The 26,236-nt window shown below is 47.2% G+C and overlaps 1 protein-coding gene across 3 annotated transcripts in view; it reads left to right on the forward strand.

Moving 5' to 3' along the window:
- RNF144B (ring finger protein 144B) overlaps positions 1-26,236 on the forward strand; it is a 133,637-nt gene that overhangs the window by 37,822 nt on the left and 69,579 nt on the right. For all 3 annotated transcript variants that reach the window (XM_063923236.1, XM_063923233.1, XM_063923237.1), the window contains one exon: positions 14,592-14,793. In XM_063923236.1, coding sequence (XP_063779306.1) covers positions 14,629-14,793 — 165 coding nt within the window. In that variant the 5' untranslated portion in view covers positions 14,592-14,628. The remainder of the gene's footprint in view (positions 1-14,591; positions 14,794-26,236) is intronic.

Below are 26,236 nucleotides of genomic sequence, written 5' to 3' on the forward strand. Positions count from 1 at the left end.
CCTGGTTACCTACCTGTTCCTCCGTGTTCCTGGTTACCTTCCTGCATTTCCGTGGTACTACAAGCATCAGCAATCCCTGCATTTGTATTTGGCTCCACACCTATCTACAACTACTGTGTGCTTCAGCCTCAGCAGTAGAGACTCTCTCCAGGTGCATTCCATCATCTCACCTGTGAAGCAGCTTGCTAGCTGCCTGTGCCTAACGAACTACACTGTGGACTTCCACCTGAGTCTCCTGCATCTGCTACCAGGTTTGCTACACATTTATTACCATCTCTGCTGGCTCCACGTTTTAAACCATTCTGGTTCTCACACCAGTGAACTTATCCATCATTACCATTTCCTCCATAGACTCTCAGCTTCCAAGCTGCACCATTTCCATTGCATACTTTTTATTGTTTATTCCTGCACGTTATTCTGCTGCCTTATTGTGTGAACTTTTATGTTAATAAAACACCATTGCGCTGATGCGCAGAAACCCAATCCAGCCTCCTCACTTCTTCTATCCTACCTCCACTGACCCACTAGCGCCCCCTCCGGGGACACAAGTAAAACCGAACCTGACAGTAAGTTCAGGACCGATGGATTTGGACGGTGGTCAGAGTGTGGGGTCAGGGGCCTTACAAAATCTGGTCTCCCGCTTGGATGGTCAAGAGGCTGTGCAGCAGCAGATGTTCCAGTTTCTGCAAGGGATGTCCTCCCGGATTGATACACTACAGCAAACCCTGCCTAGTGTACTTGCTACTCCAGTTCCAGTTACCCCAGCACCTGCAAGTGCTGTGAGTTCTTCTACGTCGGCTGCATCAGCTCCAGTGTCACGCTTGCACCTGCCCGTGCCTAGCAAATATGATGGCAGTCCGAAGTTATGTCGCGGGTTCCTTAACCAATGTGAATTCCAGTTTGAATTATTATCACACAATTTCCCCACGTCAAGATCCAAGGTTGCCTACATTATCTCACTGCTCTCTGGTTCTGCCTTGAGTTGGGTGTCTCCTCTGTGGGAACGTGCTGACCCTCTGATGAACAACTACGCTGAATTCGTGTCAACCTTCAGACGTATCTTTGACGAGCCAGGTCGTGCAACATCAGCCTCTGCAGACCTTCTTCAGCTTCGTCAAGGTACCCGGAGTATGGGACAATATGTCATCCTGTTCCAGACGTTAGCCGCAGAGAATCAGTGGAATAATCAAGCCCTGGTAGCAGCCTTCTGGCATGGACTTTCAGATCGGATCAAGGATGAACTGGCAACCCGCGATGTCCCTGAGCAATTGCCTGAACTGATTTCTCTATGCATCAAGTTGGACTCTCGCATCCGCGAACGCAACAGTGAGCGTGCTCGTAGTGAGCCGCGCAAGTCAAGAATGGTACCTTCAGTACAATTTCAGCCTCCACCTTCTGATGAGCCTATGCAAATCAATAGGTCCCGTCTAACTCCTAAGGAGCGGTCAAGAAGACTCCGTGAGAGATTGTGTCTTTATTGTGCGGCTGCAGGTCACCAGATCAATTCTTGTACAGTGCGTTCGGGAAACGCCAGATCCTGACTTGTAAAGGAGGAGTCAAGTTGGGATCTTCTAGACAAGCTCCTTCAAACCAAGACCTCATTCCTCCTGTGACTTTAGAGACTACAGATGGTCTTCAGTCTGCATCTGCGTTAGTGGACTGTGGAGACGCAGGAAACTTCATCACTCAAGCTGCGGTAGATAAGTTTCGTTTGCCTATCTGCGAACTCTCATATCCAGTCTACATCACTGCAGTAGATGGTAGCCGAATCTCCAAGGGGAATATCTCTCACCAAACCAGACCAGTGGTTCTGGGAGTCGGGTTCCTGCATTCTGAATTAATAAAGTTTTTAGTTATTCCTCAGGCAACCCAGGAGATCGTGTTGGGAATGCCCTGGCTCCAACTACATAATCCGCAGATTGATTGGTCTACGTTACAACTCACTTCCTGGGGTTCGCATTGTCGCCAGTCCTGCTTAGCCCAAGTTTGTCCTATCAAGTCTTCTGAAGTCAAAACCCAGTCAAATCTTCCTGCGGCTTACCAAGATTTCTCTGACGTCTTCAGTGAAAAGGCCGCTGATGTTCTGCCGCCCCATAGAGAGTGGGATTGCCCCATTGACCTCATTCCCGGCAAGAAACCACCAAGGGGGCGTACCTATCCGTTATCCGTTCCTGAAACTGAGGCGATGAGCGACTACATCAGGGAGAACTTACAGAAAGGATTTATCCGTCCCTCATCTTCACCCGCTGGTGCGGGCTTCTTCTTTGTTAAAAAAAAGGATGGAGGATTACGTCCATGCATTGACTACCGGGGTCTCAATGACATTACCATCAAAAACAGTTATCCATTACCACTCATCACTGAATTGTTTGATAGAGTTAAGGGAGCCCGCATCTTCACCAAGTTAGATCTCCGCGGTGCCTACAACCTCATCAGAATCCGTAGTGGTGACGAATGGAAGACAGCTTTTAATACTCGAGATGGTCATTACGAGTACCTGGTAATGCCATTCGGGTTGAGCAATGCCCCAGCAGTGTTCCAGCACTTTGTTAATGAAATCTTCTGTGACGTTCTGTACAAATACCTCGTAGTTTACCTGGATGATATCCTCATCTTCTCCCAAGATCTCTCTTCTCATCGTCTGCAAGTCCGTGAGGTCCTCCGACGTCTTCGTGAGAACCGTCTCTACGGCAAATTATCCAAGTGTACCTTCGAAGTTCCCTCCATACCCTTCCTGGGGTATATAATTTCCGGATCGGATCTCCAGATGGACCCGACAAAGTTGGAAGCCATTGCCAATTGGTCCATTCCAAGTAGTCTCAAGTCTATTCAGCGATTCCTGGGATTCGCCAATTATTATAGGAAGTTTATCCGAGGATTTTCAACTCTCATCGCTCCTATTACCAACTTAACTCAGAAAGGGGCAGATCATTCCAACTGGTCAGAAGAAGCTTTAGCGGCATTTCAAAAGATCAAGCTGGCCTTTATGTCTGCTCCAGTTCTGTCTCAACCTGATGTAAACAAGCCATTCGAGTTGGAGGTGGATGCCACCACAGTAGGAGTTGGAGCTGTTCTCTCCCAGAAGGGAACTGATGGAAAGATTCACCCTTGTGGATTTTATTCTCGTAAATTCCTCCCTGCAGAAGCTAACTATTCCATTGGAGATCAAGAACTACTAGCGATCAAGCTGGCCCTTGAGGAATGGAGGTATCTCCTGGAAGGGGCCAAATTTCCGTTCAACATCTATACGGATCATAAAAATCTGCTTTATTTGAAGGCAGCCCAGTGCCTCAATCCTCGCCAGTCCCGGTGGGCTATGTTCTTCTCTCGTTTTAACTTTAAGCTTAATTTCCGCCCAGGTTCTCAGAATATCAAGGCAGACGCTTTATCCCGATCTATGGAGTCCGAAGAGGAGACGTCCGACTCGGTTCCGCATTCCATCCTGAGTCCAGTGGTATTTGCTTCGTCTCAAGTTTCTCCTGCTCCACCTCCTGGTAAGACTTTTGTTTCCCCAGAACTCCGTTCCAAGTTGCTGTCTTGGGCTCATCAGTCCAAATTCACTGGGCATCCTGGTGTCCTGAAAACTTTCAAGTTCCTCTCTGAGACATACTGGTGGCCGAAGATGAAAGTTGACATCAAAGATTTCGTGGCATCCTGCCCGAAGTGTGCGCAGCACAAGACTCCTCGACAATCTCCAGCAGGTCAGTTACAACCATTATCTGTTCCCAGCCGTCCCTGGTCACACTTGTCCATGGATTTCATCTCTGACCTTCCCTCTTCTCAAGGATTCGATACCATCTGGGTTGTGGTTGACAGGTTTACCAAAATGGCCCATTTTGTACCACTCCAGGGTCTTCCTTCCGCACCAAAGCTTGCCCAAATCTTCCTACGGGAGATTTTCCGCTTACATGGACTACCCACTGAAATTATATCTGACCGTGGAGTTCAGTTAGTGGCAAGATTTTGGAGAGCCCTTTGTTCTGCCATGCAAGTCAACCTCAAGTTTTCGTCAGCCTACCACCCTCAGACGAATGGGCAGACGGAGAGGGTAAACCAAGAGTTAGAAACCTTTTTAAGATTTTATGTTTCGTCTTCTCAAGATGACTGGTTGGACCTGCTCCCATGGGCTGAATTTGCCCACAATTTCCGCTACCATACTACTACAGAAACAACTCCGTTCTTTGCTGTATATGGACAACATCCCCGTGTTCCAGATTTTCAAGAACTTCCTCACATTGATGTTCCTGCTGCCACTGCTGTCTTGAGTCAGTTCTCTTCAACCTGGAGGAAGATTCATGCTTCTCTCAAGAAGGCTTCTAGCCGGTATAAGTTCTTTGCTGACCGCAAAAGACGTGCAGTTCCTAGCCTGAAACCTGGTGACAAGGTTTGGCTTTCCACCCGGAACCTCCGTCTTAGAGTCCCGTCGATGAAATTTGCACCACGTTTCATCGGTCCCTTTTCCATCGAAAAAGTCATCAGTCCTGTGGCCTACAAGCTCAAGTTACCACCTTCTCTACGAATACCTAATGCCTTTCATGTCTCTCTCCTCAGACCGTTAGTCCTGAATCGCTTCCAAAGAGCTCTTCCAGTCGGCCCCAAAGTGCGAACTCAGCGGGGCGCGGAGTTCGAGATAGAGAAGATTCTGGATTCCCGTTGCCGGTACGGTCGTCTACAATACCTTATCGACTGGTCCGGTTATGGTCCTGAGGAGAGAAGTTGGGTGAATTCGTCAGATGTCCATGCTCCAAGGTTGGTCCGTGTCTTCCACAGAACTCATCCTTCCAAGCCACGTGGGTGTTCAGTGCCCACCCATAAAGGAGGGGGTACTGTCAGGAATCGACTCACCACAGCCACATCTGTCCGTCGGTGCGGACTCCGTCCGGGGTCCCTACGTTCTGCTGTCGTCCGCTCCTCTGCCGCCAGACGTCATCCTGGGCCTAGGAACGCTCCTGTAACAGCGGGCGTGTGAGCACGCCGCGTTCCCGCCGGGCCGCGGCATGGGCGCCGCCATGACAGTCTCTATCGGTCAGAGTACGGCGGCCAATCCGGAGCTTGGCCGCACCTCCTTTTCCCACTCCAACCAATGTCTGCACACCAGGGGGTATATCAGGAGCTGCAGGGTGAGCCTGTGGTTGTCCTGAACTTTGTGTCACTCCTGCGACCCATGTGCCTGGATTCCTCCGTGTTCCTGGTTACCTACCTGTTCCTCTGTGTTCCTGGTTACCTTCCTGCATTTCCGTGGTACTACAAGCATCAGCAATCCCTGCATTTGTATTTGGCTCCACACCTATCTACAACTACTGTGTGCTTCAGCCTCAGCAGTAGAGACTCTCTCCAGGTGCATTCCATCACCTCACCTGTGAAGCAGCTTGCTAGCTGCCTGTGCCTAACGAACTACACTGTGGACTTCCACCTGAGTCTCCTGCATCTGCTACCAGGTTTGCTACACATTTATTACCATCTCTGCTGGCTCCACGTTTTAAACCATTCTGGTTCTCACACCAGTGAACTTATCCATCATTACCATTTCCTCCATAGACTCTCAGCTTCCAAGCTGCACCATTTCCATTGCATACTTTTTATTGTTTATTCCTGCACGTTATTCTGCTGCCATATTGTGTGAACTTTTATGTTAATAAAACACCATTGCGCTGATGCGCAGAAACCCAATCCAGCCTCCTCACTTCTTCTATCCTACCTCCACTGACCCACTAGCGCCCCCTCCGGGGACACAAGTAAAACCGAACCTGACATTCTGGATCTCCAGCTGGGTCTTTCTGACGACGAACGCCAGCCTGAGGGTTTGGGGTGCGGTGTTTGAGCATCACTCCCTTCAGGATTCCTCCCGATAAACATTCTGGTATTGCGGGCGGTGTTCAACTCATTGAACTTGGCCCAGCATTTAATACAGAACAGACCTGTTCAAGTACAGTCGGGCAACGCCACCATGGTGGCGTACATCAATCATCAAGACGGCACTCAAAGCCGCATGGCAATGAGGGAAGTATCGCAAATTCTTCAATGGGCGGAACGCCATCTGCCAGCCATATCGGCAGTGTTCATTCCGGGGGTCCTAAACTGGGAAGCGGACTTTCTCAGTCGCCAGGACGTACACGCCGGAGAGTGGAGCCTCCATCCAGAAGTGTTTCAACTCCTCCTCGTGGACAAGTGGGGCCTTCCAGATGTGGCCCTGATGGCATCTCGACACAATCTCAAGGTTCCGGTCTTCGGAGCAAGGTCAAGGGATCCTCAAGCAGCGTTTGTGGACGCACTGGCAATTCCATGGAACTTTCGGCTGCCATACGTGTTCCCTCAGGTGTCACTCCTGCTCAGAGTAATAAGGAAGTTCAAGCAAGAAGAAGGAATCCTACTTCTGATCACTCCAGCGTGACGCAGACGGCATTGGTTCTTAGACCTTCAGGGTCTCTCAATAGAGCGTCCCCTTCTACTTACACAGCGCTTCTTCCACAGCGCCCAGATCTCGTTCAGGGCCCCTGTGTATATCAGGATTTAGCTCGATTGGCTTTGACGGCGTGGCTCTTGAAGCTTCCATCTTAAGGGCCAAAGGATTTTCTGAGGCGGTCATTCAAACCATGTAGTATGCTTGAAACCGGTTTCTGCTCGGATTTATCATAGGGTCTGGAATTCTTACTTTCCTTGGTGCGCAGCTAACAATCATGACGCTTGCAAGTTTAGTTTGGCCAAACTTTTGGCCTTTTTACAACAAGGCCTGGACTTGGGCCTTTGTCTGGCCTCCATCAAGGTTCATATTTCTGCCTTGTCGGTTTGGTTTTCGGAAAAATTGCGACCTTTCCTGATGTGCATATGTTCGCTCAGTGTGTGTTGCGGATTCAACCTCCTTATGTCCCGCCGGTGGCTCCTTGGGACTTGTCGGTGGTTCTGGAGGCATTGCAAGGGTCTCTGTTTGAGCCTCTTGAATCTGCAGGCCTTAAGTGGCTTCCTCTTAAGGTATTGTTTCTGCTGGCTATTGCCTCTGCTAGACAGGTGTCGGATTTGGGTGCCCTGTCTTGTAGGTCTCCTTATCTGATTTTTCTCTTACGTCCTAGAGGATGCTGGGGACTCCGTAAGGTCCATGGGGATAGACGGGCTCTGCAGGAGACATGGGCACTTTAAGAAAGACTTTAGATCTGGTGTGCACTGGCTCCTCCATCTATGCCCCTCCTCCGGACCTCTGTTTGATACTGTGCCCAGTGGAGACTGGGTGCTTTTCAGAGAGCTCTCCCGAGCTTTCTGACAGAAAGTATATTTGTTAGGTTTTTTTATTTTCAGGGAGCCTGCTGGCAACAGACTCCCTGCATCGAGGGATTGAGGGGAGAGAAGCAGACCTACTTCTGTGAGTTGCAAGGCTCTGCTTCTTAGGCTACTGGACACCATCAGCTCCAGAGGGAGTCGGAACACAGGTCTCACCCTGGAGTTCGTCCCGGAGCCGCGCCGCCGTCCTCCTCACAGAGCCGGAAGATAGAAGCCGGGTGAGTATGAGAAGAAAAGAAGACTTCAGAGGCGGCAGAAGACTTCATGATCTTCACTGAGGTAACGCACAGCAGTGCAGCTGTGCGCCATTGCTCCCACACACCTCACACACGGCAGTCACTGTAAGGGTGCAGGGCGCAGGGGCGGCGCCCTGGGCAGCAATATAAACCTAATTTCTGGCAAAAGAGATATATATATATATACAGCTAGTCACTGTATATATAAAGAGCCCCCGCCAGTTTTTATTATATTTAAGCGGGACAGAAGCCCGCTGCCGAGGGGGCGGGCTTCTCCCTCAGCACTCACCAGCGCCATTTTCTCCACAGCACAGCTGAGAGGAAGCTCCCCGGACTCTCCCCTGCTTATCCACGGTGAAAGGGGGTTTCAGAGAAGAGGGGGGGGGCACATAATTGGCAGCAAATAATAGTATTACAGCGCTACTGGGTAAACACATTGTGTGTTTTTCCTGGGGTATTAGCGCTGGGTGTGTGCTGGCATACTCTCTCTCTGTCTCTCCAAAGGGCCTTGTGGGGGAACTATCTTCAGATAAGAGGATTCCCTGAGTGTGTGGTGTGTCTGTACGTGTGTGTCGACATGTCTGAGGCAAAAGGCTCTTCTAAGGAGGAGATGGAGCAAATGTGTGTGTGTGTGTGGTGTCTCCGTCGACAACGCCGACACCTGACTGGATATATGGGATTAAGTGCTGAGGTAAATTTATTGCACAAAAGATTAGAGAACAGACAGGGAATCTACCCATGTCTGTCCCTATGTCGCAGGGACCTTCAGAGTCTCAAAACACCCACTATCCAAAATAATAGACACTGATACCGACACGGAGTCTGACTCCAGTGTCGACTACGATGATGCAAAGTTACAGCCAAAACTGGCAGAAAAGTATTCAATATATGATTATTGTAATAAAAGATGTTTTGCATATCACTGATGACTCATCTGTCCCTGACACGAGGGTACACATGTTTAAGGGGAAGAAAGCTGAGATAACATTTCCCCCCTCTCATGAACCAAATGAATTGTGTGAAAAAGAGCGGGAATCTCCAGACAAGAAACTGCAGTTTCCCAAAAGAATTCTCATGGTGTATCCTTTCCCTGCTAGGGCCAGGATACGAAGGGAATCCTTCCCTAGGGTGGACAAGGCGTTGACACGTTTACCCAAAAGGTAGCGCTGACATACCAAGATACAGCTACCCTCAGGGATCCTGCAGATAGCATGCAGAAAAGTACTTTGAAGTCCATTTACACACATTCTGGTACACTACTCAGACCGGCGATTGTGTCGGCAGGGGTTTATAGCGCTGTAGCAGCGTGGACAGATACCTTATCAGCGGAGATTGAAACCCTAGATAAGGATACCATGTTATTGACCCTAGGATATATAAAAGATGCTGTCTTATATATAAGACATGCTCAAAGAGACATTGGTCTACTGGGTTCTAGAGTCAACGCTATGTCGATTTCTGCTAGACGTGTTCTGTGGAACATGCAATGGACAGGTGATGCCGACTAAAAGAGGCATATGGAGGTTTTACCTTACAAGGGTGAGGAATTGTGTGGAGAAGGGCTCTCGGACCTGGTCTCCACAGCTATAGCTGGTAAATCTGATCTTTTGCCTTATATTCCCTCACAGCCTAAGAAAGCACGACATTAACAAATGCAGTCCTTTCGGTCGCAGAAAAACAAGAAAGTACGAGGAGCGTCCTTTCTTACCAGAGGTAAGGGCGCAGGGCACAGCTAGTTCCCAGGAACAGAAGTCCTCCCATGACGCTGGGGCTCCGCTAAGGGAGTCCGCCCCAGTGGGAGCACGTCTTCGACTCTTCAGCCACATCTGAGTTCACTCACAGGTGGATCCCTGGGCAATAGAAATTGTTTGTCAGGGTTACAAGCTGGAATCCGAAGAGGTGCCTCCTCGCCGGTTTTTCTTATTGGCCCTACCGGCTTCTCCCCCAGAAAGGGAGATAATATTAAATACAATTCACACATTGTATCTCCAATAGGTGGTGCTCAAGGTTCCCCTCCTTCAACAAGGAAGTGGATATTACTCAACCTTGGCTGTAGTCCCGAAACCGGACGGTTCGGTCAGACCTATTTTAAAATTAAAATCTCTGAACCTATACTTGAAAATGTTCAAATTCAAGGTGGAATCGCTCAGAGCGATCATCGCCAGCCTGGAAGGGGGGGATTTTATGGTGTATCTAGACATAAAGGCTGCATACCTTCATGTTCCCATTTATCCACCCCATCAGGCGTACCTGAGAATTACGGTACAGTATTGTCATTACCAATTTCAGGGTAATTGGCGGAAATGATGGTGCTCCTACGCAAGCAAGGAGTCACAATTATCCCATACTTGGACGATCTCCTAATAAGGGCAAGATCAAAAGAGCAGTTGTTGAACAGCGTGTCACTTTCGCTGAAGGTGTCACAGCAACTCGGCTGGATTCTCAATATCCCGAAGTCACAGTTGGTTCCTATGACTCGTCTGCCCTTCTTGGGTATGATTCTGAATACGGACCAGAAATGGGTTTATCTTCCGATAGAGAAGGCCCAGAAACTAATGACTCTGGTAAAAAACCTATTAAAGCCAAAACAGGTGTCAGTGCATCACTGCAGTCGGGTCCTGGGAAAGATGGTGGCATCTTACGGGGCTATTCCCTTCGGCAGGTTCCATGCGAGGACTTTCCAATGGGATCTACGGAACAAGTGGTCCGGATCACATCTACAGATGCATCAGTTAGTCACCCTGTCCCCTAGGGCCAGGGTGTCTCTCCTATGGTGGCTGCAGAGTGCTCACCTTCTGCAGGGTCGCAGGTTCGCCATCCAGGACTGGATTCTGGTAGCCACGGACGCGAGCCTCCGAGGTGGGGGAGCAGTCACACAGGGAAGAAACTTCCAAGGTTTTTAGGTCAAGTCAAAAAACTTGTATTCAAATCAACATCCTGGAGCTGAGGGCCATATACAACGCCCTTCGGCAAGCGGAAACATTGCTTCGCGACCTACCGGTTCTGATCCAGTCAGACAACATCACCGCAGTGGCTCATGTAAACCGCCAAGGCGGCACAAAGAGCAGAGTGGAAATGGCAGAAGCCACCAGGATTCTCCGCTGGGCGGAAAATCATGTAAGCGCATTTTCAGCAGTACATTCCGGGAGTGGACAACTGAGAAGCAGACTTCCTCAGCAAACACGACCTGCATCCAAGAGAGGACTTATTTAGGAAGCCTTCGCACAGATTGCAAGTCAGTGGGAACTGCCACAGATAGACATGATGGCATCCCGCCTCAACAAGAAGCTACAGAGGTATTGCACCAGGTCAAGAGACCCTCAGGCAGTAGCTGTAGATGCCCTAGTGACACCGTGGGTGTTCCAGACGGTCTATGTATTTCCCCCTCTTCCTCTCATACCCAAAGTGTTGAGAATGGTAGGAGGGAGAGGAATGAGAACAATCGTCATTGTTCCAGATTGGCCACGAAGGACCTGGTATCCGGATCTGAAGGAAATGCTTACAGAAGATCCGTGGCCTCTTCCTCTAAGACGGGACCGGTTGCAACAGGGGCCAGGTCTATTCCAAGACTTACCGCGGCTGCGTTGGACGGCATGGTGGTTGAACGCTGGATCCTAGCGGATAAGGGTATTCCGGATGAGGTCATTCCTACGCTAATAAAGGCTAGGAAGTACATGACATCTAAACATTATCACCGTATATGGCGAAAATATGTTTCTTGGTGTGAGGCCAGGAATGCTCCTACGGAAGAATTCCATCTGGGCCGTTTCCTTCACTTCCTGCAAACTGGAGTGAATTTCGGCCTAAAATTAGGATCTATTAAGGTTCAGATTTCGGCCTTATCCATTTTCTTTCAAAAGGAATTGGCCTCTCTCCCTGAAGTACAAACTTTTGTGAAGGGAGTACTGCATATTCAGCCTCCTTTTGTACCTCCGGTGACGCCTTGGAACCTTAACGTGGTGTTAAGTTTCATTAAGTCACACTGGTTTGAACCACTTAAAACGGTGGAGTTGAAAAATCTCACTTGGAAGGTTGTCATGTTATTAGCCTTGGCTTCGGCTAGGCGAGTGTCGGAACTAGCGGCTTTATCACATAAAAGCCCCTATCTGGTTTTCCATATGGATAGAGCGGAATTGCGGACCCATCCTCAATTCCTGCCAAAAGTGGTTTCATCCTTTCATATGAACTATTGTCGTGCCTGTGGCTACGCGGGACTTGGAGGATCCCGAGTCCCTTGATGTGGTCAGGGCTTTGAAAATTTACGTGGCCAGATCGGCTGGATCTGTAACACGATTCAGCAGGCGCATTCTACGGCGGGATTGCCGTTACCTAAATTGGTCAAGGCCCATTCCTCTAGGAAGGTGGGCTCTTCTCGGGCGGCTGCCAGAGGGGTCTCGGCGCTACAGCTGTGCCGAGCTACTACTTGGTCGAGTTCAAACTCCTTTGCAAAGTTCTATAAGTTTGATACCCTGGCTGAGGAGGACCTCCTGTTTGCTCAATCGGTGCTGCAGAGTCATCCGCACTCTCCCGCCCGTTTGGGAGCTTTGGTATAATCCCCATGGTCCTTACGGAGTCCCCAGCATCCTATAGGACGTAAGAGAAAATAAGATTTTAAACCTACCGGTAAATCTTTTTCTCGTAGTCCGTAGAGGATGCTGGGCGCCCGTCCCAAGTGCGGACTACTTCTGCAAGACTTGTATATAGTTATTGCTTAAATAAGGGTTATGTTATAGTCTCATCGGTTTTGGACTGATGCTATGTTTTCATACTGTTAACTGGATAGTATATCACAAGTTATACGGTGTGATTGGTGTGGCTGGTATGAATCTTGCCCTTGGATTAACAAAAATCCTTTCCTCGTACTGTCCGTCTCCTCTGGGCACAGTTTCTCTAACTGAGGTCTGGAGGAGGGGCATAGAGGGAGGAGCCAGTGCACACCAGATCTAAAGTCTTTCTTAAAGTGCCTATGTCTCCTGCGGAGCCCGTCTATCCCCATGGTCCTTACGAAGTCCCCAGCATCCTCTACGGACTACGAGAAAAAGATTTACCGGTAGGTTTAAAATCTTATTTTCACCGTGATAGGGCGGTTCTTAGAACATGTCCCTGGTATTTACCTAAGGTGGTGTCTTTTTTCCACCTTAATCAGGAGATTGTGGTTCCGGCCTTTGCCTTTCCTGATTTGTCTTCCAAAGAACGGTCTTTGGATGTGGTACGGGCTCTCCATATCTACGTGAAGAGAACTGCCTCCATTGGGAGGTTGGATTCTCTCTTTGTTGTAATTTTCACAAACGTGGCTGGCCTGCTCACAAGCAGACCCTGGACAGATGGATTAGAATGGTGATTGCACATGCTTATGTACAGGCTGGCCTTCCGGCTCCTGCTACCATCAAGGCCCATTCTACTCGGTCGGTTGGACCTTCTTGGGCGGCCCGCCATGATGCGACCCTTGAATAATTGTGCAAGGCGGCTACGTGGTCCTCAGTGAACACGTTCATAAGGTTCTATGCCTTCAATACTTTCGCCTCCCAGGATGCTTCCTTTGGACACTGGGTTCTTGTGCCCACTACAGTGCATCTCCTCCCATAAGGAACTGCTTTAGGACATCCCCAGTGTCATTCCCTGTGGAGCCCAGTGTACCCCACAGCAGAAAATGAGAATTATGGTAAGAACTTACCGTTGTTAAATCTCTTTCTGCGAGGTACACTGGGCTCCACAGTGCGCCTACCCTGACGCACTTAGCTTCCTTGGGTTGGTAAGGCATTAGCCGCTGACACTTTCTCCTGTCGTGAGAATGTGGTGTATGTGGCTACTACTGCATTGGACTGGTTAACAAAAACTGAGCTCCTGTACACGGAGGCGGGGTTATAGAGGAGGCGGCGCTATGCATCTTGGGAAGAAGGTCAAAACTTTGAGCCTGTTGATGCCTCGGATCAAGATCCTACTCTACACCCCAATGTCATTCCCTGTGGAGCCCAGTGTACCTCGCAGAAAGAGATTTAACAACGGTAAGTTCTTACCATAAACCTCACCCAAATCTAACTTTCTCTGCACATGTTATATCTTCCCCCCCTGCAATGCATGTGGTTTTGTCCAACTGCTAACAAATTTGCTGCGGCGATCAGACCTGAATTAGGCTCTAAGAGATGTACTCCTTTACAACACATACTATACGTTATAAATAAATCTCCCCATCGAAAAATGGTCACTGACAAGGGCAGACTTTCAGTGCTTCTCTTCTCTTTTGAGGGTTCAGGACAAAAGATTGTTTCAAACAAGATGTAAATGCAGAGAGAAATATGTCAGCCATCCTACTTAAAATCAAGTCAGTGAGTGATATGATGAGCAGACGTGACCTCTTAAACAACCCCTTCCCTTCTCGTTTTCACCACTCTAGGGACATGTCCAGCATTCTCGGAGATGCTGTACTGACTGCACTGCCGTCACTGCTGGTTCGTCTTCAGTGACAGGAATCAGGCGCTGGTTTTGGGGCCTATTTACTAAGCCTCGGAGAGAGATAAAGTGCCAACCAATTAGCTCTTAACTGCCATATTACAGGCTGTCTTTGAGACATGACAGTTAGGAATTGATTGGTTGCTACTTTAGCTCTCTCTACTTTAAGGCTGTGTACACACGGCGTGATGCGCCGTACAGCCCGACATCGACTATGGAGCCCGGCCCCACCGATATAGTCCAGTTGGGCTGCCTGCACAGTCTATTATCCCTTGCGATGCCGATCCCGCGGGACCGCGCACCAGCATCGCAAGGTCACTATACACACAGTATGATATGCACTATATTTTCTTACGATTTTGACTATGTAGTCAAAATCGAAGGAAATATTGCACCATGTGTACACCTTAACTCTCTCCAAGGCTTAGTAAATAGATCCCATTGTCACAGCGCAATACCTGGCTCCCTGTCACTGTGGAAGCGTCTGCATTTTGGTGCCACCCTCGGGTAAAGCGATCACCCCCTTAGTGACGCCTTTGCTTATTCGTGTATATAATTAGTTTTGGAAGTTTGTTTAACTATACTCATATGTTAGTACAATTTTTTAATTGTCTTTAATATTATATCTTTCAGTTCTGTGTGCTAAAAATGTTGACATCCTGAGACAAGTATGGCATCAGCAGGTAAAATCTGCCATCATGCCATGATGAGTGGCGATTCTACCCCTGGAGAGCTAGCTCTGGAACCCTTGATTATGTGCAAGCTGTGTCTGTGTGAACATCCTCTTGATATGATGACCACCCTTCGAGGATGCAGCTGCATCTTCTGCACAACGGTAAGAAGTTAGTTGTGAGATAATTATAGCTGTCAAATAATAGTGATCACGTGTCAGAAAATTTGATGATGGAAAGACCTCAAATACTGCACTACAGCGTTGTATTGTCTGTCATTTATAGTTTGCAGATTCTCAGACAAATACATGTTGAATGAGCATGCAGCTGACAAAAATAGCACATCTTAGATATCATAACCTAATGCCATTATCCGTGTCTGCCTGGCTACAATATAAGGAAATCAACTTAATTTATAAAATAAATTAAAAATAGAAGATATACATTTGTTTCAGTATGCTACAAATCTATAAGATCTTGAGAATAGTATATTTGTTATAACAAAATGTTTAATTAAATATTTGGAACTGCACTAATAGGGGTCAGTTCAATTAGGGCTAAATAAGGGTGGGTTGCCATTGCAACGGCATAAAAACACTGGCAACAGCACCCGAATATGCCCCCCTATTGGCTGATTTATATACTGTATTCCTATTGGGCTGCGATCAAAGGACAGTGAGTTTGGCGGTACTGTAAGTGCAGCATATAGCTGCATTTACTCGCTGGGGGGGGGGGGGGGGGGGGTGCGAGAACATCATCCCTAATTGAACTGACCCCACAGATTTTACCTTGTACACTGCACATAAAAAAAATATATAACAGTTGTTTATGAAGTGTAGATAAAGAGATACATTTTTTCAGAGAAAATGAGGAATCACACAAATGTGAAGCTCTCTGATCAGTGAGGTCAAATCCACTTTCTTATATAAAATTCCCTATAATCTGGACAGCAGAACATTGTTGTCAGTTTTTACTTTGGAAAAGAACCAATGTTTAGGTTAGATACATTTACTGTACCAGAGTCTTTCCGTTTGTGTTTCAGAGCAGCCTGCAAAATACCAGCTCCTGGCTGTGAGAGGGTTCAGTAGAAGCCAAACATACTATACATACCCCATATGATTTTCTGTCTATGAATCAAGTCTTTTTCTTCCACCATGTATGAAATGTTGGCAGAATGAATGGTCTTTTTATGCATGTTTTTTTTAATGTTTTATAGCATCCTGACAAACTGCACAAAACTGCAAAACAACACACGTATTCAAAACTATTAGCTGTGCAGCAGCAGACTGATGGTTTTGAGATTTTTAAACGTATGTTGTTGGCCTGTATGGGGTGAACTCAGTTCTCAGTTCTGTGATGTTGTACTGCACTCATCCCTGAGAATTCTGATATTTAGCATCACTAAGGTTTCTGCACAACTGGAATGTGAGAGATACATTGGGATGTTGGTGTCCACAAGGTGTGGCATTCTGATGGCTTTTCCTGTTAATTTTATTGTGCACTAGCTGTTTTACCCGTTCTTCACACGGGAGTTTCTGATTTTCACGGTTGTAAATATAAATGAGTATTAAAAATGTGGTAAATCTATAGAGATGTAAATTTGAGACGTTTTAATGTAAGTAAATATTAATCCATGATTCTTAGCACTACGCGAGGAGCACCAGTAGCAGATATGGTAAAAAGTGAATGGGACCATTTTTGTAGTTTATTAAATTCTACGCACTGGATGTGCTATCCACATTTTGATCCGATTTTCTGTTTGGGCGTTATCGCTCACGCAATGCAAGCCACGCATCGGTAATGACTTCATTAAGTCAACCCCCTTTTCATCACCTTAGGGGAGGTATATTAAAATTCTGATTACGTAGTTCTCCAATTTCCCACCTGCAGAATACCTATGTTATATTTCAGCTTTTTATCATAACGGAAAGTAAGAGAATTAGTGATGAGTCAGTCAGTCAGTCAGTCAGTCAGAGACTGCATTTATATATATATATATATATATATATATATATATATATATATATATATATATAAAATGCACCACATGAAGTGTTCTTGACAGAGAACGGTACCCTGAGGTTAATAATTGAATTCATGCTCAGTGTGCAATATAGTGACCACAGACAATGTTGGCAAAATACACCATAAGCAGTAATGGCAGCGTATTAAGTGGTAGGTAAATATAATATGGTTCTTAGGATGTAAATGTCTAAATATGAAAGTAATAATAGTTTAGGCAGACTATAAAATCTGCTTATAATTAGGAATGTATGACTGTTACATTTTCCTAGTAAATAGGAGGACTAATTTTCCAGATTTTTTAACTCTTGCTCTGTAGCATTGGTCAGCAACATTGTATTTTCAGTTGCCTTACAAGTGGCTGTTGGTCCCACAAATACCCCTTTCACATCTCCAATGCTGGATCCCACCCGGGAATTGGAAACGGGTCCTTCCCGAGTGAGATCCGGCGTTGGAGACTCTCCTACCCCTTTTGGATGGCTGTCCGACCTGGCAATATGCCGAGTCGGTTGCCATAGCGGCGGGGGGCGGAGGCGGCGCTGGGAGATGAGCTCATCTCCGCTCCGCCTCTCCCTGTCTAGTAAACGGGTCCCGGGTCGCATCGACCTGGGAATCCATTTACGCAGCCACTGACCTGGTATTCAACCCGGGAATAACACTGTTTATAACCCGGGTTGAATTACCGGGTCAGGCGACCCAGGAATTTGGACTTGGCGCTTTCACGCCGCACACTGACCCTTGTCGACCCGGCAATATGCAGGGTCGATACCAGGTTATTTGTGCGATGTGAAAGGGGTAAAAGAGGTTACATAATTAGCTGATGCAAAAAAAAAAAAAACATTAGAGCACCAGACCATTGTGTGTTCTGCTTTTGTCTGAATATCCTGTTGTCTGGTTCAAAAATCTGATATCTGGTTTTAAGGCCTTCATAATGGAACTTGGGAGAAAAAGTGCCCATCTATGCTCAGGAAGGCCACTAGTACTTCATTGCTTGCTGTATATTTTCTATACAATATATAAACTGAGATACAGTGTTTCTGATTCTCTCTTAGGAGGGTATCTTATTAGCCCTGGTCATTTTTCTTGTATTTTTTTTTTATTTATTTTTTACTATTTCTCTTACGTGCTAGAGGATGCTGGGGACTCCAAAAGGACAATGGGGTATAGACGGGATCCGCAGGAGCTTGGGCACACTGAAAAGACTTTAACTGGGTGTGAACTGGCTCCTCCCTCTATGCCCCTCCTCCAGACCTCAGTTAGACTTTGTGCCCAGGACTGACTGGACACTCACTAGGGAAGCTCTCCTGAGTTTCTCTAGAAAAGACTTTTGTTAGGTTTTTTTATTTTCAGGGAGACCTGCTGGCTACAGGCTCCCTGCATCATGGGACTGAGGGGAGAGAAGTCAGACCTACTTCTACTTAGTTTAAGGGCTCTGCTTCTTAGGCTACTGGACACCATTAGCTCCAGAGGGTTCGATCACTTGGTGCGCCTAGCTGCTTGTTCCCGGAGCCGCGCCGTCACCCCCTCACAGAAGGGAGAAAGAAGAAGGCTCTTGTGTGGGCGCACTCATTAATGGTAGTTAAATAACTAGAATGAATAACACTAGGTTGATTAGTCAGCAGATAAAACAAAATTTATTTGGAAATATTAAGAATATAATTGCCCCTGGTTGAGGAGATGTGAATGATCCCAGATAAAAATGTTCTGGTCCTGCCTCAGGAAATGAGATGGAGAGGGGTAGAGACACTGCAAGTCATAAACCCTTTCTCACCCGGCCAGTACAGATGATCTGTGTTAATGAGATCAATTAAGTCAATTGATTTTAGATTCTGTCATAATCCTAATGAAGGAATAACAGCTATTATGGCAATGAGTAATAATAGAAACAAATCAAAGGATATACCAGGGTAAAGAAAGAAAAGGATAGGAACAAATGGTGATGCTGCTGTTGGAGTCACATACCACACATCATATGCAATGATTGATGTTCTACAACACTGAGTATTCCCTGTGAGTCTCCACCTCAGGTACTAACTCAGCCCACACTGTTTCGCTTCCAAGATCGGACGAGATCGGGCATTAGCAGTGTGGTTTGATAGTAGAAGGATTTGGTCAGACGTCCAATGAGAGTGCACCTATATAGGGGGGGATAATTAGCTGGGTCTTATAGATACAGTGTGGATCTGCTTTTTGTGTTAGGCAGGAGACATCAAGTCCCACACCGGTGGTATTGTGTCCCTGGATCACAAATGAGAGTCCACGAAAAAGGAAGATATATAGATTTATGAAAAAAACGAAGATATATAGATTTTGCCCAGCTGTCATAGAAATTGTATCTATATCCGTGCAGCTTCATTTATGCCTTTTTCCAGGCTTATGCATCTTAGTTTATTGCATCAGGATTAAAAACTGCATTTTATAGGAAAGAAATACTGCATTCTTCTTTGACTTTCCTCCTGCAGATCCTGTTGTCATATTGCTGCATGGGTTATATGAGAATTTCATGTCTATTTCCCTATATCCTAATGATTATAACAGCTCCAATTCACACAAAGTGTTTCTAATGACACCCATGTCACTAGTGATTATTTCATTGCATATACCAGTATTATTTATCTGCTTTTTGTGTGGCTTCATTTATGCCTTTTTCCAGGCTTATGCATCTTAGTTTATTGCATCAGGATTAAAAACTGCATTTTATAGGAAAGAAATACTGCATTCTTCTTTGACTTTCCTCCTGCAGATCCTGTTGTCATATTGCTGCATGGGTTATATGAGAATTTCATGTCTATTTCCCTATATCCTAATGATTATAACAGCTCCAATTCACACAAAGTGTTTCTAATGACACCCATGTCACTAGTGATTATTTCATTGCATATACCAGTACTATTTATTTGTATCTACAATTATCTTTGACATATTTTCTGTTCCTTACACCAGTACCAATGTACACATATATATAAAAATTTCTTGATCCGTGTTTCCTTATCCATTTGTATCTATACGGACGGGTAATTTTTATCACCCGTTCCTAATAACTACAGCCTAATTGATCTCCATTTTCCTTTTTAGGGTTTTTTTCATAAATCTATATATCTTCGTTTTTTTCATAAATCTATATATCTTCCTTTTTCGTGGACTCTCATTTGTGATCCAGGGACACAATACCACCGGTGTGGGACTTGATGTCTCCTGCCTAACACAAAAAGCAGATCCACACTGTATCTATAAGACCCAGCTAATTATCCCCCCCTATATAGGTGCACTCTCATTGGACGTCTGACCAAATCCTTCTACTATCAAACCACACTGCTAATGCCCGATCTCGTCCGATCTTGGAAGCGAAACAGTGTGGGCTGAGTTAGTACCTGAGGTGGAGACTCACAGGGAATACTCAGTGTTGTAGAACATCAATCATTGCATATGATGTGTGGTATGTGACTCCAACAGCAGCATCACCATTTGTTCCTATCCTTTTCTTTCTTTACCCTGGTATATCCTTTGATTTGTTTCTATTATTACTCATTGCCATAATAGCTGTTATTCCTTCATTAGGATTATGACAGAATCTAAAATCAATTGACTTAATTGATCTCATTAACACAGATCATCTGTACTGGCCGGGTGAGAAAGGGTTTATGACTTGCAGTGTCTCTACCCCTCTCCATCTCATTTCCTGAGGCAGGACCAGAACATTTTTATCTGGGATCATTCACATCTCCTCAACCAGGGGCAATTATATTCTTAATATTTCCAAATAAATTTTGTTTTATCTGCTGACTAATCAACCTAGTGTTATTCATTCTAGTTATTTAACTACCATTAATGAGTGCGCCCACACAAGAGCCTTCTTCTTTCTCCCTTTTGTTTATGCATATGTCACTGGCTCTGGGCGCACCCCCAAACTGGACATTATATTAAAGATTTTACTTGAAAATTGTCCAAATTTGGTTTTTCTGTAATCAAAAACTATTTTTAGACCGGTGCCGGGTCGCCCCCTTTGTGTAACCCCCTCACAGAAGCCAGAAGAAAGAAGCTGGGTGAGTATGCAGAAGGCAGAAGACTTCAGTGACGGCAGAAGACTTCAGTAACGAGGTACAGCGCAGCGGTAGCACTGCGCTCCATGCTCCCACACACTTCACAAACGGCACTCACAGGGTGCAGGGCGCTGGGGGGGGTTGCGCCCAGGGCAGTAGTTACTGAGGTCTGGGAAGCCGGCAGAAGGCTTTTCGGTGCCTCGGCACAGTTTTACATACCCCCGCCGGCATTTTCAATTTTCAAATTTTAGCGGGCTGAAGCGCGCCGGGAAGGGGCGGAGCTTAGCCGCACGGCTCACCAGTGCCATTTTCCCTCATACACGCGGCTGCATGAGACGCTGGCCCGGGACCTCCAAAGCTCCACTACAAGTAACGGGGAGCTAATCGGGGGGGGGGGGGGGGGGGGGGGGCACAGTTTTGTGGTGCATAATTTTTGTCCTTGAAGCAGCACTATTTACATATATTCTTTGGTGGGTTATATGGGCGCTGGGGTGTGAGCTGGCATACTCCAATACTCCCTCTGTGTTTCTCTATCCAGGCTTCCTTGTGGGCCTGTCCCCTAGCTGAGGCATTGTGTGTGTGTGTGTCGGTGTGTCGATACTCAGTGTCGGCATGTCTGAGGCTGACTGTTATTCCCCGGAGGAGGTTGCTGGGGGAGCAGATGCGGGTCTGGAATTGGATCTGATTTACTCACATTGTTAAGTACACTTAATACAAATGTGGCCTCTTTGTCAAAAGGTTAGACAAATCGGAGTCGCAGACACAGGTGTGGAGGAAATCCATGGAGGATGCTTTGTCTCAGGTGCAGACCCCATCGGGGTCGCAAAAGCGGACGTTTACCGAAGTGGTAGATACTGATACCGACACGGATTCTGACTCTGAGGTCGATTTCTCTGAGGCTGCTTTACATCCACGATTAGTTAAGTGTATTCAGTACATGATTGTGACTATAAAAGATGTGTTAGACATTTCCGATGAACCTGCGGTGCAGGAAACAAGGATTTGTTTGTTCAAAGGGAAAAAACCTGAAGTGAAGTTTCCCCCCTCTCATGAAATGAATGCTCTTTGTGAAAAGGCTTGGGAGTCGCCGGACAAGAGGTGGCAGATTCCCAAGAGAATTGACATGGCGTATCCTTTCCCCTCTGATGACAGGGGAAAATGGGAGGCGTCTCCAAATGTTGACAAAGCTCTATCTCGTTTGTCTAAGAAGGTGGCGCTTCCGTCTCCTGACACGGCAGCTCTCAAGGATCCGGCGGATCGCAAGCTGGACACGTCTCTGAAGTCCATTTTGCTAATACGGGTGCATTGCTCAGACCTGCTGTGGCGTCGTTATGGGTGAGTAGTGCTATTGCTAAATGGGCTGAGAATTTAGCTGCTGATATGGATACCCTTGATAAAGATAATGTTCTTTTGACTCTTGGTTATATCAAGGATGCTGCAGATTACCTGAAGGATGCGGCGAGGGATGATGGTCTCTTGTGATCAAGAGCCAATGCCATGGCGATCTCGGCCAGGAGGGCGCTGTGGATCCATCAATGGAATGCTGATGCCGACTCCAAGAGAGCTATGGAAGCTCTACCCTTCAAAGGTAATGTCTTGTTTGGGGACGGCTTGGCTGACCTGGTCTCTACCGCGACTGCGGGTAAGTCGTCTTTTCTTCCCTATGTTCCCACACAACAGAAAAAGGCACCACATCAGCAGATGCAGTCCTTTCGTCCAAATAAATACAGGCGTGGAAAAGGTTCGTCCTTCCTCGCTTCAAAGGGTAGAGGAAGGGGAAGGAAGTCGCCTGCAGTGTCAGGCGCCCAGGACCAAAAGTCCTCCCCTGCCTCTACCAAGTCCACCGCATGACGCTGGGGCTTCCCTGGGGGAGTCCGGACCGGTGGGGGGGCCGTCTGCGGCTCTTCAGTCAGGTCTGGGTTCAGTCAGGCCTGGATCCTTGGGTCCTAGAGATAGTATCTCAGGGATACAAGCTGGAGTTTCAGGAGGTGCCCCCTCACCGGTTTTCATTTCGGCCTTACCAGTGTCTCTTCCGGACAGGGAGGTAGTGATGGCAGCAATACAAAAGTTGTGTCAACAGAGGGTCATTGTTCCCGTTCCCCCGTCCCAACGTGGGGAGGGGTTCTACTCGAGCCTCTTTGTTGTACCGAAACCGGACGGTTCGGTCAGACCGATTCTGAACCTAAAATCCCTCAATCCATACCAAGTTCAAGATGGAATCTCTTCGAGCTGTGATTTCCAGCCTAGAAGGGGGGGATTTTATGGCGTCAGTCGACATAAAGGATGCCTACTTACACGTCCCAATATATCCTCCGCATCAAGCCTTCCTCGAGTTTGCGATACAGGATTCTCATTACCAATTTCAGACGTTGCCGTTTGGGCTTTCCACGGCCCCGAGGATTTTCACCAAGGTCATGGCAGAAATTATGGTTCTCCTTCGCAAGCAAGGGGTTACAATTATCCCATACTTGGATGATCTCCTGATAAAGGCAAGGTCCAAGGAACGGTTGCTGAGAAGTGTGAATTTGTCACTGTCGGTTCTGCGACAGCACGGTTGGGTGCTAAATTTGCCAAAATCTCAGTTGATTCCGACCACTCGGCTGCTTTTTCTGGGCATGAGTCTGGACACGGAGTTACGGAGAGTGTTTCTTCCGGAAGCAAAAGCTCTGGAACTGCAGACAATGGTCAGGGAACTTCTGAGGCCGACAAGTGTGTCGATTCATCACTGTACTCGGGTTCTGGGGAAAATGGTTGCGGTGTACGAAGCCATTCCGTTTGGCAGGTTTCATGCCCTGGTGTTTCAGTGGGACCTGCTGAGCAAATGGTCCGGGTCTCACCTGCACATGCACCGGAAGATAAGTTTATCTCCCAAGGCCAGGATCTCTCTCCTGTGGTGGCTACAAAGTTCTCACCTCCTAGGAGGGCGCCGACTCGGTATCCAGGACTGGGTACTACTGACAACAGATGCAAGTCTCCGAGGCTGGGGCGCAGTCACCCAAGGAAGAAATTTCCAGGGGAAATGGTTGCTCCAGGAGACTTGTCTCCACATAAATGTTCTGGAGTTAAGAGCCATTTACAACGGCCTGCTACAAGCAAGAAGCCTACTTCAGGGTCGACCTGTCCTCGTACAGTCGGACAACATCACAGCGGTGGCGCATATAAACCGTCAAGGCGGAACAAGGAGCAGGGCGGCTATGGCAGAGGCCACAAGAATCCTTCGCTGGGCGGAACAACACGTGAGCGCCCTGTCAGCAGTCTTCCTTCCGGGAGTGGACAACTGGGAAGCAGATTTCCTCAGCAGACACGATCTCCATCTGGGAGAGTGGGCTCTTCACCAAGAGGTATTTGCAGAAGTGACGAAGCGTTGGGGCATTCCGCTGATCGACATGATGGCGTCTCGCCTCAACAAGAAGCTTCCGAGGAATTGTTCCAGGTCAAGGGACCCCCAAGCCAGTGCAGTGGACGCCTTGGTGACTCCGTGGGTGTTCCAGTCGGTGTATGTGTTCCCTCCACTTCCTCTCATTCCAAAGGTACTGGGAATCATTCGACGAGCAAGGGTTCAGGCGATTCTCGTCGTTCCAGATTGGCCAAGAAGGGCCTGGTATCCGGATCTTCAGGAATTACTTGTGGAAGATCCTTGGCCGCTTCCTCTGAGAGAGGACCTGTTATTGCGGGGACCATGCGTGTTTCCAGACTTACCGCGGCTGCGTTTGACGGCATGGAAGTTGAGCGCCAAATCTTAGCTCGAAAAGGTATTCCCGGGGAGGTCATTCCCACTCTCCTTAAGGCTAGGAAGGAGGTTACGGCGAAACATTATCACCGTATTTGGAGAAAGTATGTTTCGTGGTGTGAGACTAAAACGGCTCATGCGGAAGAATTCCACTTAGGTCGGTTTCTCCATTTTTTACAGGCAGGTGTCGATGCAGGCCTGAAATTAGGCTCCATCAAAGTGCAGATTTCGGCGTTATCTATTTTCTTTCAAAAATAATTGGCTGTCCTCCCAGAGGTACAGACTTTTGTGAAAGGAGTGATGCATATCCATCCTCCGTTTGTGCCCCCTGTGGCACCATGGGATCTTGAGTTGGTCTTGCAGTTTCTTATGTCTGCCTGGTTTGAACCTTTGCGTAAGGTTGAGTTAAAGTTTCTCACTTGGAAGGTAGTCATGCTGTTGGCTCTGGCGTCTGCCAGGCGAGTGTCAGAGTTGGCGGCCTTATCTCATAAGAGTCCGTACTTGATTTTCCATTCGGATAGAGCGGAATTAAGGACTCGTCAACAGTTTCTGTCGAAGGTGGTTTCTTCGTTTCACATTAACCAACCTGTTGTAGTACCCGTGGCTACGGATGCTGTGGCAGTTCCAAAGTCTCTGGATGTTGTGAGAGCTTTAAAAATCTACGTCGCCAGAACGGCTGTTGCCAGGAAGACAGAGGCGCTGTTTGTCCTGTATGCTTCCAACAAGATTGGTCATCCTGCTTCGAAACAGACTATTGCACGCTGGATTTGTAGTACGATTCAGCAAACTCATTCTTCGGCTGGCCTACCAGTGCCGAAGTCAGTAAAGGCCCACTCTACCAGGAAAGTGGGCTCATCTTGGGCGGCTCCCCGAGGGGTCTCGGCACTTCAGCTTTGCCGAGCAGCTACCTGGTCGGGTTCAAACACTTTTGCTAAGTTTTACAAGTTTGATACCCTAGCTGAGGAGGACCTCCTGTTTGCTCAATCGGTGCTGCAGAGTCGTCCGCATTCTCCCGCCCGTGTTGGAGCTTTGGTATAGACCCCATGGTCCTTTTGGAGTCCCCAGCATCCTCTAGGACGTAAGAGAAAATAGGATTTTAGTACCTACCGGTAAATCCTTTTCTCCTAGTCCGTAGAGGATGCTGGGCGCCCATCCCAGTGCGGACTGTTGCTTGCAGTGTATTATTCCTGGTTAAATTAGTTTATACACGGGTTGTGTATTTATTGATTTCAGCTTGTTGCTGTTGTTAATTCATACTGTTATCTGGTTTACTGTTACTCCGGTTGTACGGTATGTTTGTGGTGTGGGCTGGTATGTTGTAGGCCTTACTTTAAACAAAAATCCTTTCCTCGAAATGTCCGTCTCTCCTGGGTACAGTTCCTATAACTGAGGTCTGGAGGAGGGTCATAGAGGGAGGAGCCAGTTCACACCCAGTTAAAGTCTTTTCAGTGTGCCCAAACTCCTGCGGATCCCGTCTATACCCCATAGTCCTTTTGCAGTCCCCAGCATCCTCTACGGACTAGGAGAAAAGGATTTACCAGTAGGTACTAAAATCCTATTTTTTGTCTGATGGTCATTTTTGGGCTGTTCAGTTGTAGGCCATTTTTATTTCACAAGATAGATTACCATTTTTTGCACCTAAACACATAGGATCCACGAAAAGCCACGGACCTATGTGTTTCCGCTGAATAAAATGCTTACTTATCGGGGATTTGGTTTTGCCTGGCTGAGGCAGGTGGAACAAAATCCCAGATAAGTGCCGGCATAGGGGCAAGTCAATTAGCTGCGGTAAATTACCATGGCTAATAACCGTGG

The sequence above is a fragment of the Pseudophryne corroboree genome, chromosome 5, assembly GCF_028390025.1.
Source record: "Pseudophryne corroboree isolate aPseCor3 chromosome 5, aPseCor3.hap2, whole genome shotgun sequence".
Lineage (NCBI taxonomy): Eukaryota > Metazoa > Chordata > Amphibia > Anura > Myobatrachidae > Pseudophryne > Pseudophryne corroboree.